This window comes from Histomonas meleagridis (assembly GCF_020186115.1).
Source record: "Histomonas meleagridis strain 2922-C6/04-10x chromosome Unknown contig_6, whole genome shotgun sequence".
NCBI lineage: Eukaryota > Parabasalia > Tritrichomonadida > Dientamoebidae > Histomonas > Histomonas meleagridis.
This window is the reverse complement of record NW_027150902.1, coordinates 351,381-368,120: the sequence shown is the minus strand read 5'-3', so window position 1 is coordinate 368,120 and position 16,740 is coordinate 351,381. Positions and strand designations below refer to the sequence as shown.

The following is a 16,740-nucleotide window of genomic DNA, read 5'->3' as shown; positions in this document are numbered from 1 at the left end:
TCTGATCTTTGTGGAACTGTTATTTTTTCGAGTTGATTTAAGAAATCAATACAAGAAATCTTTTCATTTTCCATTTTTTGGTCATATAATTGTCTGCCTTTGTTTGATTTATGTGCACGTTTTATTTTAAAATAAACGTTCACTTTGATGCTAGAATTGAATGTTTATTTGGCCAAAACAAGGAAAATGACTTCTCCAAAGCCAATTATCCAACTTCCACAATCTGTTATTAATTGTATTTCAGCGGGAGAAGTTATTCATCAACCATGTAATGTTGTTAAGGAACTTTTAGAAAATTCACTTGATGCTGGTGCTAATCGAATATCAATTTCTCTTGAATCAGGAGGATTTACACTAATTAAAATATCTGATGATGGATGCGGAATTTCTTACGACAATTTACCATTAGCATGTACAAGACATGCAACATCAAAATTAAAACAATTTTCCGATTTATCAAAATTATGTACATTTGGATTTAGAGGAGAAGCTTTATTTTCAATGTCGTGTGTATCACATTTACAAATTCATTCAAAAACAGTTGATGAAGATGTTTCATACTTTGCGAAGTATGAAAATGGAGAAATTATTGGAGATCCTATTCCAGAAGCAGGCACAGTTGGTACGTGCATTGAAGTTCAAAATTTATTTTATAATAAGCCAGAAAAATTACGAGCAATTCCGGATTCTTATGCACAAAATCGATCTGTTCTACAAATTGCGACACAATATGCAATTGCATTTCCACAACGTAGCATTGTTGTTAAGATAGACAACAAAGAAAAGCTTCATACAATTGGAAATACAACATCAGAAAATGTAATTTCTTTAATATATGGTGTTAATTCTACTTCTTCAATTATCCAAGCCCAAATAGATTTAGGTTTTGGTGCTCATGCAACAGTATTTCTTGGAACAATAGGATCCGCGAAATCTTTAAAAGGGAGTACGATCTTTATAAATGAAAGATTAGTTCGTTGCAACAAAGTTCGACGCTCAGTTGAATCTGTTTTCTCCGAGTTCTTAATGAAAGGTGAAAAGCCATTCTTTGTGTTGATGCTGAAGATTCCTCCTCAAAACATTGATGTAAACGTTCACCCAACAAAGAAGGACGTCACTTTTGCCAATTCAGAGCAGATAACCGCTAATTTGTGCGAAGCGATACGTAATCATTTGAATGGAAATTCATCGTCAAGGAAGTTCACATCAGCTTCACAACCGCAGCAAATTCAAAGGAAAACCGCTGTCAGCAAATCGACATCAAGTTCACAAAATAGTTTATCAATATCGCAAATATTTCAATCAAATGAATCACAACAAATAGTACAGGACGAACCACCAACTCCAGATGATTATGATGTAGAACAAGAAGATGACGAGCTAATTGAAAATTATCATATTTCTAAAATCACAAAAACTTTTATACCTAACGAAGAATTTAACATTGATCCAACTAAGCTTCAACCTGTTGAAGAAGAAGAGGTAAGACCTAAGCGTAGATTTGGTCTTAATACTCGACAATCACTTACATCAACTTCATCTTCTTCTTCATCAACTCCAATCAAATCGCCACAGCCATCACAGAGACCAACAGCGGTAAACTCAAAACGTAAATTATTCGAAGAACTTAAACATGAGCCGATCTCAACCAAATATGTTCGCTGCGATCCGACCGAACGCACTCTTGAGCAAGTCATTGCTTCATCACAAGCGTCACAGTATAAATCTAAAGCGCGTCGCAACCTTAACATTGGCATTGTTCAAGATTTGTTATCCAAAATACATCGCGAGTATTCCGAAGATTTACTTATAATATTTCAGCGCCATGTCTTTGTTGGCTTCATAGATCTCTCTGATGTCTTACTCCAAAGCGATGACATTTTGTACATCTGTAATTTATTTTCGATTACTCAAAACTTTTTTTACCAATTATTTGTACGACATTTTGGTAATTACGGCCGTATCACATTTGATTCCCCATTAAACATAAGCGCATTGTTACAATTGACATGTCCAAATTCCGAAGATATTGAAAACATTATTCATACTTTGGAAGAAAATAATGAAATGCTTGACGACTATTTCTGCATTAAAGTCGAATTGGGGACATTGACATCAATGCCAATGATATTGCCTGGTTATACGCCATCTTTCACTTCATTGCCATTATTCTTGTTCCGCATCGGAACTGAAGTTCAGTGGGAATTTGAAGTCGATTGTATTACTTCTTTGATTAATGAGTTGTCAATGATGTACGCGATACAAAAAGAAGATATATCCGATACAGATATAAGTCAAAGACTAATGACTGAAATCAGAGATATAGTGTTACCTGAAATGAGAACTAATGCATTCGAACCAAATGCGAAACTTTTGAGGAATAAAAAGGTGGAAAGAGTCCGCAGCGTGTCAGAAATGTATAAAATATTTGAAAGGACTTAACGTTTTATGTCATCGGTTATGATGAAAATCGAAATAATATTACGCAGAAATAAGTCATCTGATGTTTATTATTAATAAAACCAATTTGTAACGTTTCTTATTGGATAAATATCGAAATTTTAATTTAAATATTTTTTTCATATTAAAATGCAAATTGTAAAAAAATTAATTGAAGTCAAACAAATATTTTATGTTTTGAGCTCGTAACATTATTATATTGATGATTGTTTCAATGATTTATTATCCGACCAATAAAATTATGTATTTTTGGGTTGCACATGCATAAATTAAGCGATGTATTAAATATTCAAAGGCTTAATGAAAATCTGTTTGCCAATATCAGAGGGGAGTTCATTCTGGACTAAGTTCCCACAACAAAACTGACAAAATGCATGGGTAAAAAGGGTAAATAAACAGTTTTTTAACTTTGAAATGGTTTTTTTGGAATGCTGTTTTCATTTTTTTGTGAGTGTCACCTACTTTTCTTCTTAATATATTCAACTACATCTGCTTTTCCTTCTTTGGATGCAATCATAAGTGCAGTTTCAAACAATTTAAATAATTTCCAAATATTACTTTAAAATATAAAATTATTAAAACAAATAATAAGTAAAACGTATAAATACTTATAGCATTAATTTTTATTTCTTTTTGGTTAAGAAGTAATTTAACTATTTCCAGGTAACCATGTCTAGATGCTTTCATAAGAGGTGTCTCAAATAATTCAAATAATTCTTGAATATTATTTTGAAATACAAAATTATTGAAATAAATTCCAAATAGAATAAGTAAATATCTCTAGTATTAACATCAATTCCGTTTTGTTCAAGAAGTAATTTGACTATTTCTGTATGACCATTTTTAGACGCTAACATAAGTGCTGTCCAAAATAATTTCAATAATTTCCAAATATTATTTTGAAATACAAAATAAAATAAATAAATACCCTGAGCATTAATATCAATTCCTTCTTTTTCAAGAAGTAATTTAACTATTTCTGTATAACCTCTTACAGATGCTAACATAAGTGCTGTTTTAAATAATTTCAATGATTTCCAAATATTATTTTGAAATCCAAAATTGTTAAAATAAATTCTAAATAGAATAAGAAAATATTTTTAGCATTAATATCAATTCCTTTTTGTTCTAAAACATATTCAACAAGTTCAATATTTCCTGACATTAAAGAGATTGGTAATATATCTTTTGGAATTGGATTTATTTTAAGATAATTTTTAATAAGATAAAGATTTCCATATTCTGTTATTTTTTTAATGGTATTTTCATTAATTCTATAACCATTTTCTTGTAAAATGGTAAAAATTTCGACATTCCAATACAAAATGCTTAGAAAACCCAATTCTTCTAGATCATTATTTTTAGCGATTTTATTTTCATAAAGATATTGAAAAATATCATTTTGATGGAATTTAATTGCTGTTTTATATGCACCTTTAAATGATGAATGATTTTGTTCACATAAATGAATAATTTCAATATTTCCACCTGCAACTGCATATTTACCTGTGTTTTCTACTTTAGCACCATTCATAAGTAAATATTTAAAACATTTAACCGATCCAAAAAATGCTGCATAATCAATTAATGAAACATTTCTTCGATTAATAAATGAACATCTTTCATAAAGTGATTGTTTAATTTTTTGATTAAAATCAAAATTTGCTTGTGATGTTATTTCTTGAAGTTTTTCTATTTCATCATTTCGAATTATTCGTGCAATTTTATGTGGATTATGTCCTTCTTCAATATATTTCTTATGAAGTTCCCAATCATTCTTTGAAAGTCCTTCATAATTTGCAAAGATTGTTTTATAAAAATCACTATAAAAATCACGTTTTTCCTTCAAAAGTTCTTCTTCAGACATATAATGGGCATAATAGGGAATAGATTTGGTTCTTATCATATCTGGATCAAGAATACCTTGTTCACACATTTTGACGAATTGATATTCTTTTTTTATCGAATAAATATGACCAGAATCTATAACACGTGTGAAAACATCGAAAATTTTTGACTTGATTTTATTAACTTCTTGAAATTTTTCAATTTCTTTAATGAAACTTAAATAAATATTGTAATCATTTTTCAAAATTAAATGTGATGTAACTATAAAATGACTTATAATTAGATTGAAAGAATATGGATAAAGATAATCGAATATGGAAATTATTGATTGTGCTGATTGATATATGTTATCTTCATTTAAATCTAATATAATTCGCTGTATTGGATCAATAATTATCGTTTCTGATGTTTGTTTCATGAAACAAATGAATTTGGAAAAAAAAATTCAAAAAATGCCATATAACAAAAAAAAAAAAATCATGTCACTTTTTGAATATGCATCGTTCACGAAATTCTGTGGGACATTCAAAATTGATATGAATTCATTTTTGGCAAAAATAAAAAATTCTAAAAAAAATGAGGTAGTGCTTTGACGAAATCATGGGTCATGTTTCCAAGGTGTAGTGCTCACCACGGAACGGCCATTTCCTCTGTTCCACTATAAATTATTTTCACCAATTAATAATTTAATTAGAGATAAAATCACATATTTTAATGCCTTCATCCTGCTTGTCACGAAATTGCTTATTACATGTTATTATTCTGCATGTCATAAAATTGCTCTGATTGAAAGTGTATGTATGTGCTGAAATTAAGCATCGAATAAAACACAAAAAGTCTGATTATAGCAAACAACAGCACACCAGCAGCTCCCTTTATAGTATATGGTTCGCAAAGGACTTATTCTTCCATTAGCACGTGAAGTACCTATACTGATGAAGAGAAAAACCTAGCTAGTGATAAATTGAAGAGATGTATTTTGCTAGACATATCGAAAAACGTAATGGTGTGGTATTATTGATCTAATATCAACAGAGAAATTCAAAAGTTACTTGAAGAAAAAAAGGTTATAGCAATGCTCAGTACCAAAAAGAGAAAAAGATTTCGAAACCAACAAGTTCAATGATACATTCACCTTATCAAGATGATATGGAAAACTCATTAGAGAAAGTAGAACAAGAGCTCAAACATGTGCAGATATTAAAAGTATAATGCCGACGAAATATAAGAAGGGAACAAATGCTGAAGTTGTTGAATATGTGAATAAGTTTTTGACTGAGAAAGGCGTATAAGAAATAAGGATTAAAGCAGTGGAAAAGTTACACTTCAAGGAAAAAACATACCACTTCACACAGATACACAAAGTAGGTTTTCTTAAAACTAGAGACATTTGATTAATTAATAAATTGTAGTATCAAAATTAAAGATAATTTTTATTATATCACTCACTTTATCAAAATCGAGAAATCCTTCGAATTTTCAAGGGATATTCACTCATTGTGAGAAATTTGTTATTGAAGGTTAGAGTTATTAATTTGCATTGCCATAGCGAGTGTGCGTGTCAATTCGGAAAGTACTATGTAACATATCAACTAACATATATGTTCTATACTTTATCGAAATGTGAAATCAACGATGAATAAAGTATACAATACACCACCATACAAAGAAAAAACATTATCAATTGATAATGATCGTAACTAGCTGTTTTATAAACCAGTCAATTTTTTTGCTGCTTAATATTTAAACGGTTTTATTTTAGGAAATGCAAAATTTAAATGAAATACAAAGCATAAATGCTTTGTATAAAATCATTTTCAGATTGGAAAAAGAAAATATAGATTCAACAGCTCAATCATCAATGGAATATTATGATAAAAATTATCCATATTCATTTAACATATTGATTTCACAAATTGTCTTTTCATCATTTCTTTCACAACGGAAAGAAATTAATATATATTTTCTTTATTTAAAGGAAATTGAAAGCAAAGAAGACCAAATTCTACAAGAGCAAAATGAAAGTATTTTTTATACTTTTCAAACATTTCTCTTAAATTCAAACACAAATGAATCGAATTATCTTCTTGCTAAATTATCTGAAAATAACTTAATCAAGCGAGATTTTATTCAACGAAGATTTGATTTTTATTTTGCGCATCTAATGGAAAGAAATGAATACGAAAAAGCTGATATTACACCATTTTCTTCTGATATAAGTCAATTAATAAGTGGCGATCTTAACATTAATGTAAGATTAAGCATAGAAGATTTCCGTAAAGATGATTGGAAACTACATCGAAAATATATTGATGAAGGAAATCCTTCTGAGATCTCAAAAGTTATTCGAAATGATGAAATAGAAAAACTTCAAGAAATATCATCACAAAATGATTTTGATTTTAACCAAAAAATCAATTCTTCACCATATGAAAGATATACTTATGTTAATCAAGGAAATGTTTCACTTATTAATTATGCAGCATTTTATGGGTCAATTAATTGTTTTAAGTTTTTACTTATGAATGGTACTGATTTAACAAGTACAACAAAATTCGCAGTCGCTGGTGGAAACATTGAAATAATTCATTTATGCGAACAAAATCATTTATCATATGAAGGTTCATGTGAAGCTGCAATTGAGTTTCATCGAAATGATATTTTTAATTATCTTTATGAAAATAATCATACTGAACTTGATAAAGACAAATTAAGTGTTAAAAGAAGAGTTATAATTCTAGATAAAGAAAAAAAGCGATTGAATTGTTTGTTTAATTTCGCTGTTAAATGTATTAATTCAGGAAATTTTGAAATTTTCTCATATTTACTAAATGATGGCCTAAATATTGCTGATGAATTGGTTATAAGAGCGATTGCAAATGGTAATATATATATGACAAAATATCTTATGAAAGAAAAAGAACATTTACCAAATGAAGCATTAACATTTGCTGTTTCATCTCAAAACATTGAACTTATAAATTATATTATCGAAAGTAAAGATTTTGATATAAATACTAAAGATATTTGTTTTGTTTGTTTAGGATTCGTTTTCATGTTATTGGATTTCTAAATATTATTTGGAATTTGTTGAAATTATTTAAAACAGCAATTTTAATTGCATCTGAAAATGGTTATATCGATATTATTAAAATACTTCTTAAACAAAATGGAGTTAATATCAATGCAAAAAATATATATTTGCTTTAATTCAAGTTTATTTTTTTGTGTATTTTGTTTAAAACTTTTATTTAAAGTTTGTTTTTGATATTTAATACATCGTTAATTTGTGCTTCTTCGAATGGTTATTATGATGTTGTTAAGTTATTACTTGAACAAGAAGATATTGATATTAATGCCAAAAATATATGTTTATAATATTTAATATTTAATTGGTTAATTTGATATTATATAAAAATATTCGGAATTAAATTGATTTGTATAAAACAGCTTTAATGAGATCGCTTGAAAATAAACATTTTGATATATTCAAATTACTTCTTGAACAAGAGAAAATAGATATTAATTCAGAGGATATTTTTTTGTTATGTTCTGTGTTTTAAATAATTTTTTAATATTTATATTTAAAAATTGGAATTTATAAGAAATATAATGGACAATACTTTTGATGGCAACTGAACAAGGCAACATAGAAATAGTTAAATTAATCCTTGAGCAAAAAGGAATTGATATAAATGTTAAAGATATCTATTTATTATGTTTAAATTATGTTTCGTTAATATTTTATTTCAATATAATATTTGGAAATTATACAAAATATTTTATACAGCACTTATATGGGCATCTCGAGAAAATTATACAGAAATAGTTAAATTACTTCTTGAACAAAAAGGAATTGATATTAATACTCAAGATTTTTTATTGCTTTGTTCGAAATTAATTTTAATAATTTTGTGTTTTGAAATAATATTTGGAATTTTTTTAAAACGTTTTATACAGCACTTATAAGTGCAGCTTTGGAAGGTCATACCGACATAGTCAAATTACTTCTTGAGCAAGAAGAAATTGATATTAATATTAAAAATATTTATTTATTCTGTTTAATATTTATTCCGATAATTTCGTGTTTTAAAAAAATATTTGGAAATTGTTTAAATTATTACAGACAGCACTTATGGCTGCAACAAAGAGAGGACGCAAAAAAATCATTAAATTACTTCAAAATTATAAATGATCAAATTTAATATTAATAAAATCAATAAAAATTCTTTAATATTTTATTTATATATTACAAATTTTTTATCATTTCAAAGAAGCTCTCGATCAATGATTTCTCATCAAACAAAGGCAAAATTTCCGTTTGTATGTAATGAGGCGAATTTTCGATACACCAATCACTATATTCATCATTTTTTTCTTGCTTATATAAATTTAGTGCAATTTCCACAAGAGAACAAATTTTCTCTTTTGGTAGAAACGAATTTATTTTCAATATTACAGCAAACAATTCTTTAAAGTTACAATTCTCAACAAAACACATTAACACATTTTCATTTATAAATTCCAAAGAAAGTTTCGGATCACAAATTATCATCGAAGTAATTAAAGTTGAAGAATTATATGTTTTAATATTTGTTAAAGCAATTGGAAATAAAATTTTTATTAATTGTTGTAATTCATTTGTTGGATTAGTTCTAATAAAAATTGCAGAAAAGAAAAGAAATGTTAAACCAATTTCATTTATATCGAACAGTTTCAAAATTTCAAAGCAAAACTTTAATAAAAAATCAGGAAAATTATTATTCGAACTTTTCACAATTAAATTATAAAAACAAATAAAAACAGTTTCAGTAAATGATTTTAAACATGATGAAAAATATATAAAAATTTTCCAATGTAAATCTGTTATCATTGGAGTTATACAAATTATATTTGTAATTAATTCGATTATCGATTCGACACAACTAAAAGGAAAATTATAAAAATCATTAAAAATTTGTTCTAATAACAAAACGCAAATGTTTTGACATAACTCATTTTCATTTGATAATTCTCTAAGAAACAAAGAAATCGATGATAACATTATATCACCCGATGCCATATTATTATGCGAAATACACTCGATAAAAACGCTATACGATTCTTTAATAATATCAAATGAAATATTATACAAATTACAGCCGAAAAATTTAATAAAAATTTGAAGAATTTCAATGAAATCATAATCGTAAAACATTTTTGATATTTCGAAATATACATTAAATATTTGTAATATGTTATTACCGAAATAATTAATCAAAATTTGTTTTTCATTTGAACCAATTTTTGATAAATATTCGGAAATATTTAATAATGAAAAGTATTTAATTGTAATTAATGGATTCCAAAGTAATGAAATTGTTTTTATAATAATTTGTATTGATACTTTTATATTATTTAATGCAATTAATCCAGAAATTTGTAAAACAAAAGAAGAACTTTCAAGAAGTGGTTCAATTATTAAAGAAATATCAGAATTAACATGTTTTGAGACAGTCGAAAATAAATAACATGAAGAAAAGATTAATAATTCATTACTTTGTTGACTTTGTAATGTGCTGATTAAATTATTTGTTATTTGTGCACATAAAAATTCGGATACATCGGATTTCATACGTAATGTTTCATATAAAATTAAACGATTTGATGAATTAAAATTGATAATAAAATTATATGGATCATTTGTGATATCAGAAATGTCTTCGTTAGACAAAGAAAAAATTGGCTGAAATATATTTTGTATGAAATATAAAATATTATTCGATATAAGTTCAAATGTTGGCTGATAACAGATACACCATTTTATAAATGTAATACATTTAATTTGCAATTTTAAATTTGGATTTTTATGAAGTAAATATATGATACATTTAATCGCTTCTGGTAATATTTCATCAATGATTTGTTTATATCGATAAATATATACATTAAATAATGAAATTATTGGATTTAACTGTAATATGTCGACACTTTCGTTGTAAATTATTGAAATCGCCTTTTTAAATATTTCAATTAAAATGTTTGCATTCGCTTTAAATATTGGTGGAACCGATGACTTTGAAAGTTTTTTAATGACTTGATATGAAAGTATAATACATTTCATATCGTTGTTATTTAAAATATAACTTGAAATTATTGGAAGAATAATATTCGAAAAATTAATATAAGATTGAATGGTTTGATCATATAATGGAAAATATAAACATGATATGCTTTTTATGAATATGAATGATGCTGTTCTTTGTAATGGATTTTTAAATTTATCAATAATGATATTCATTAAATTTGGCCATTCACCAGTTAAAAATGTGATTCTGATAACAACATCTACAAGCTTACTTAAAGTATTAACAAGATCATCAGAGGCTATTGGAAGAAAATTTTCGAGAAAATTTAAAATCAATGTTTTGGTTTCATTTGATATTGTATTCCAAAAATTCGGAATTAAATTAGAAACGAATGAAATAGCAGAAATTTTAATTGATATTGGAAACTCCATCGAACAAATTATTTGTAAAATACAATTACAAAATTCAAAACTAAAACCATAACTAATTAATTGTTGTTCTGCAAAATTAATCATTTCTGTTGCATTTTGACTATTGCATGAAAATGTTTGATATAAAAGAGAAGCAATTTTTTGGGTCATCACTGCATCGTCCTTGTGAAATGATGTAAACAAAAGTGTACATAAACGTTCATAAAAAATGGAGAGATATTCAAAAATAATCGACCTCTCTTTAGTATTAATAACTATATCTATTTCTGCTCTCTCGTTCTATTTTAAATACAAACCTTTGAATCATTGTTCCACAGTTCCTCTATGTATTCCTTATAATAAAATTTTATACTATTCAAAAGATGATATAATAATACCTTTCCAAGCAAACAGAATTGAGAATATGAAAGATTTTAATTACACCAAGCCAAATCAAGATGAATGTAAAATTTTATTTGAAGATGATCCTTCTCATCCGAATAAATGCATATATTCCGACGGCTTCTTCAAGTGTACTTTGAAGTCAAACTCTATTCAAGAACAAGAGTTAATATCACTCATTACAAATTCTGTATCATATCCTTTTTCACTTGAAATTGATAACTCGCTTTTGTTACCAGGAATACAATCATGCCAATCGATTGTCAAGATGGCTTATCAACTTGAAACATCGGTTATCTCTACCAATAAATATGAAAATTATAGAACTCTTTTCCCTAAAATTCACAAATGTTATGATGATCACTTTTCCATGCCTCTTAGTCCACCACTTAATGACGAGCTCATAGCTATTACATTTCCATTACTTTTCCCAGTTATTTCTATTATGGCACGCATGTTTCTTAGGAGACGCAAAAACTAATTTCATTAAAATATTTGTTTGATTAATTTTTTTTTATTTAAAAGAAAAGAACAAATTAATTGTCAAAATCTATTTTCATTCAAATACAATCAATTTGAAAGGAAATAAATTCACACAATTATTTCTTTTCAAAATCTTCATCAAACCATTTGATGTTTATATTAAAAAAACACAATGTTTCACATATTCGTTTACTTGTTATTTCTTCAGTGAAAAATATTTTGGATAATTATCCACCTTTTTCCTAAAAGTCGGCAAATTCATAAATATCCATTCACTTTGTGAGTCATTATCTTTTGCCTTCTTTAATAATCTTTTTGCCAATTCCAATATTTGTTTTGTTTCATATTTTCTAATTGACGCATCTACCAAAGAAATAATTTCTCCGAGTTGAGGAGTCCCTACTGAAGCAATTTCAGGGAATATCAAGAACAAAACGGCAGCAGTGAAGAACCTAATAAAAGCCGAAGGGTTTTCATATGAATATATAATATCCCAAATCCCCAAAAGTGATTCTGTTGGAAAGTTTCGTTTGAACTGCAGTAAAAACGAAGAATATATGAAGAACAAATTGTTCAAATTATTTGCGATTAGCCAACGACTTAAAGCTCTTTCATTTGTACTCAATTGGTTCATACTAATAATCGCGAAAACTCTTTCTGCTAAAAACGCCTGATTCTCTTTCATGAATCCAAACAATGCATCCTGTTCACTAACTTCCAAAAGCTTAACATAGTTCCAAAAGATGATTGATTCTGCTTCTTTCGTATCCACCAAAGTATTATCATATAATTCGACTTTATCATTATCCTTAAACGACTTGAAAAACACAGGGAACAATGGCATTGCGATATCAGTCATTCCTTGTACATAACCAATATCCGGTACATACAAATGATAACATGAAAGAATCCGTTCGATCATTGTCCGTGCACGTGACCCTTCTTCAAACATAGCTGCATTCGAGTCTATTCGGAAACAGTCTTGTTTAACAACCATTAGCGAGTTGATATAACGTGACTGAAGTTGGATTTGGTTTTCATATTGCGAAACAAGAACATTATAGTTCTCATAATTATGCGCCATGAAAGTAGTGCGGTCGGAGAGTGTCATCGATGGCTTAAAAAGACCAAACAAATATGGCCATGCGTAAGGACGCGCCTCATTCGTAAGTCCGGATTGGAAGATATGTTCCTTAAGTGCTTGGAAATCATGGAGAGATCCATCCTCGTTAAGGTGCTGTTGGAACTCTGATAACGAAACTGGAGGCTGTGTTGAGTCTAGTTCGGGAAGTGTCGATAACATATTGCGATGTGAGATGAGACAGTTGGCTTGTGTAAGTGTAATGCTGTCCTGAGGAAATATGAACGATTTGTCGCATTTGGCATTGACGTTGTAGAAATCTTGATATGTGTTATGCGCACTAATGAGACCCATCGACTTTAACTCGTTGAAAAAATTGTTCATTATCGCGTCAGAACCATCTTTGAACACGAATCGAATTTGGTTTGGAATTTTGGAAATAACAAACGATATGTAGATAACTTGAGCTTTGCCAATTTGTTTGGTTAATTGTATACTTTTGATTTGGTGGAGTAGGAAATAGATGTGTGACTCTTCCACATTGCGTTTTTTGGGATCAAATGGTACCATATTATTTGGGATAAATTCCATTGAAAAAATATCCGGATTGTACTGCGTCACTTTGAATTTGCCCTCTACGACAATGTTTTGATCCGGTATTTCCATGTGACAAACAACATCATCGACAGCAATTTTTGCTTGACTCATTTTTTTGCTGAAAAGTGACAAAAATTGAGAAAAGTGACAAATGTTAAAAAAAAGAAATGCGTAATAAAAGTCTTTTGTTAAAGTTGTTATTAATGATAAAAAATATGGGAAAACTTATTTAATAAGAATGTGAATCAAAAACTTCAAGTTAAATCAAAATATTTCAAATTACATATTTTTAGAAATCTGATTTAAAATTGAAATTTAACAACAAATTCTTTACTGGTTATATGAATGGACAATGAATAATGTGAAATTCAACAACAAAAAAAAAGAAATGAAAAACGACATGTGATATGAAAAATGCAATAGCGCTCCTATCGTTCTGCAAAAGGGTAAAATCTTTGCCCGTTGCTTCAGATGGAAAAGAAGCTTTTCCCCTTTGTAATACAAATATCAGAAGAAGAAAAGAAAATTAGGAACTTGCGCGTTTTACATAACATTGTTAATGCACATTTTGATGACTATATTTTAGATATAACAAGTTGTTCAGTATACATTTTTAAAAATAATGAATGGCAAAAAATAAAAATAAGCGGAACTCTTTTTGTTTTATCAACACATGACAAATACCCACCAATAATTTTTATTTTAAACAATCAAATGATGAATAAAGCAAAAGATTTCATTCTTCAGATTCCTTTAACATCGAAAATATCAGTCAATTCAAACTGTGTTTACTTGTCATTGCCAGAAAATAACTATATTTGTATAACAACTAATTATGATGAACAAGCAATTAATTTGGCAACAACATTGCAGAATTACATCTCAACATGTCCACTTAAGCATGATACACATGATAATCAATTTACCCAAGATCCTTCATATCAACATCTGATTTCATACATGCGAAAAAGAAATGTTTGAAATCATTTTTCAAAAAAAAATTTCCTTTAATATTAATGTTTCTCAAGGCGAACACTTTGGCAAGCGCATTGATACAATTTTCCGCGTTATAATTATACTAATTATCAAAAAATATAAACTAAGTAAAAAATTCGAAATTTTCGTATTTTGTTTTATAATTTTTAAGTTCTTCATTTCCAATTATGTACATACAAAATTTTTATTTATATTTTCTAATGAATACTTTTTATAAAAATATTAATTGATCAGTGTTTGTGTTGCTTAAAAACAATGTTTAAATTGAGTTTCACAATTGGTTTATTATTATTATCCAATGATTTTATTATTTACTCTTCCTGCAAGTCAACAATAATAACGAAAAAAATCATTCAGAAGACGATAAAATTGAAGAAGTTGATGATGCTGAAGAAGTCAGAAAACATCAAACTTCATTCAGAAGAGGAAAAAATTGAAGCAGAAAATGACGGACTTCAATCAGAAGATGATAAAAATGAATCGGACAAAAACCAAAACGAAATTCATTATGTAGACGAAACAATTGTTGACTTTAATACAGATGAAGAAGTAAATGAAAAATAAGTGATGAAAATAATTCAGACGAAGAAGCCATTGATGAAATTAACTAAGTAAATAATATAAACTAAGCAAATATTTTTTTATACAGTTTATTCTTTTTGAATTTTTTTATTCAGCAGTTCTTTTTTGAAATAAAACAACAAAAATTCTAAAATCTTCCAGTAAGGCATCATTTGTATTAAGTAAATAATAGTTGACACTCGGTATAAAGATTTTTTTAAAGATTTTTTTTTTTTTAGAGTAATTGGTTAAAAACAAAAAATCACATGAAATAATTATCTGGTTTAATGCATTAATGATTTCTTAAATAATCATATGACGAATTTAATACTACAAAATATTATTTACACATCTGCAATTACATGCTTAAACCTACACAAACATCATCAATTTTGAAATGAACAATAAAGTCAAACAAAGTATTGAAACATTTATTAATATTACTCCGAAACATTCGCAAACACAGTTTCTCTCAGATGTCTTGCCAAGTCAGACACGCGCGGCACTTGGCTCTCCACAAGTTCATCAATTATCTCGACGAGCCATTTCTTTTCTGTTAGCTGCGACGCCTGCGCCAGCCCGTGCGCTTCGATTGTCGCCGTGAACTTCAGCAGCGAGTCGAGCGCATGCATTTGCCAGTTTTCGTGATCCGAAGAAAGCAGCAGCTCAAATGCGATGTCGAATGTTGCCTCGTAAACTTTCATTGCTAAGTTGACATTTTCTTCGCACAATAATGCTGCTGATAAAAGTGATGCAGATATCTTAACTTTGTATGGAAGATCGGCTGAAAGAATGCCCATGAGCTTAGTAACGATTCCGGCTTGAAGAATTCGCATTCCAATGGAGCAATTGAGTGAAAGTTGAATTATCGCAAGTATTGTGATTTCTTGGACTTGTGGAATCTGGTATTCTAAAAGATTGGAAATTGCCATAAGAAACTCAACGGTCACGTGTTGATATGTAAGGCTTTCTTCCCAATCTAGAAGCTTCCTGAAGAAACTTACAGCTTGAGCTCGAACGAGAGGGTTAACGTCCTCCGAAACCGCAATTTTCTCAGAAAATTCAAGGACGCCGTTATTGAGCGAAAGGTTTTTCAAGCGGCGGCTCGACTGGATACACTCGCCAAGGGCATCAAATATGTTTTCGATTAGTTCAGGTCTGTTCATGTATTGTAGGACAAAATTGTAACATGGCTCAATAATGTTTGGATCAGTAGGTGACTCAAGAATACAACTCATAAAAAAGATGGTTTCTTTTAAAGGAGCTTCTTCACCAAGCTTTTCGTTGATTTCGATTAAATGTTGGAGTTGATGATTTCCTAAAAAGCTCATTTTTATATCATGAAAATAAACAACAGCATGTGCTAATGAGATTATAATTAGGTGGAGAACAGAAATAGGGAAATTTGATTCAAGCATTTGAAGAAAAAAATGATAAAAACCTGCATCATAAGCAAGTTTAGCTGTTGGAAATTCAGGTGTGAAAAATTTTGTTATGATTTCAAATATGATTTTTGTGATTTCTTCAGATCGTTGTGGTACACAAAAATGCATAAGATGATGTGTTAATTCACTTTCATTTAAAGCGTTAACAGGTGGTTCCTTATACGTATTTAATATTTCATATATTTTATGGAGACAACCAAATAATTCATTAATTGAATGGAAAGAATCATTTTTCAAATTTTGAACCCAAGAAAATAATTCTTCAAATGACTCTCTTGGTGCACCTGCTTCTTTTGCTGCTTCTTCAATTCTTTTTAACTGTCCTTCAGCAAAAGAAAATCTGAAATCCATTTTCTGGTCATGGAGAATTGAATCACATTTGATCGTCC

General features: G+C 28.4%; 3 protein-coding genes across 3 annotated transcripts; 1 reads left to right on the top strand and 2 right to left on the bottom strand.

Annotated features, from left to right (window-relative positions):
- Window positions 1–186: 186 nt before the first annotated feature.
- GO595_007961 (MLH1-like protein 1) lies at window positions 187–2,442 on the top strand (the record flags this gene model as incomplete). The annotated part of the gene is made up of 1 exon (XM_067921482.1): window positions 187–2,442. The coding sequence occupies one exon, from the start codon at window positions 187–189 to the stop codon at window positions 2,440–2,442; it is 2,256 nt and encodes a 751-aa protein (XP_067771795.1).
- Window positions 2,443–11,867: 9,425 nt separating this feature from the next.
- Window positions 11,868–13,460, bottom strand: GO595_007960 (TBC domain containing protein; the record flags this gene model as incomplete). Its single annotated transcript, XM_067921481.1, has 1 exon — window positions 11,868–13,460. One exon carries the CDS (start codon window positions 13,458–13,460, stop codon window positions 11,868–11,870), a length of 1,593 nt encoding a protein of 530 aa, XP_067771794.1.
- A 1,886-nt stretch (window positions 13,461–15,346) lies between these two features.
- On the bottom strand, window positions 15,347–16,144 carry GO595_007959 (uncharacterized protein; the record flags this gene model as incomplete). Its single annotated transcript, XM_067921480.1, has 1 exon — window positions 15,347–16,144. The coding sequence occupies one exon, from the start codon at window positions 16,142–16,144 to the stop codon at window positions 15,347–15,349; it is 798 nt and encodes a 265-aa protein (XP_067771793.1).
- Between the last annotated feature and the right edge of the window lie 596 nt (window positions 16,145–16,740).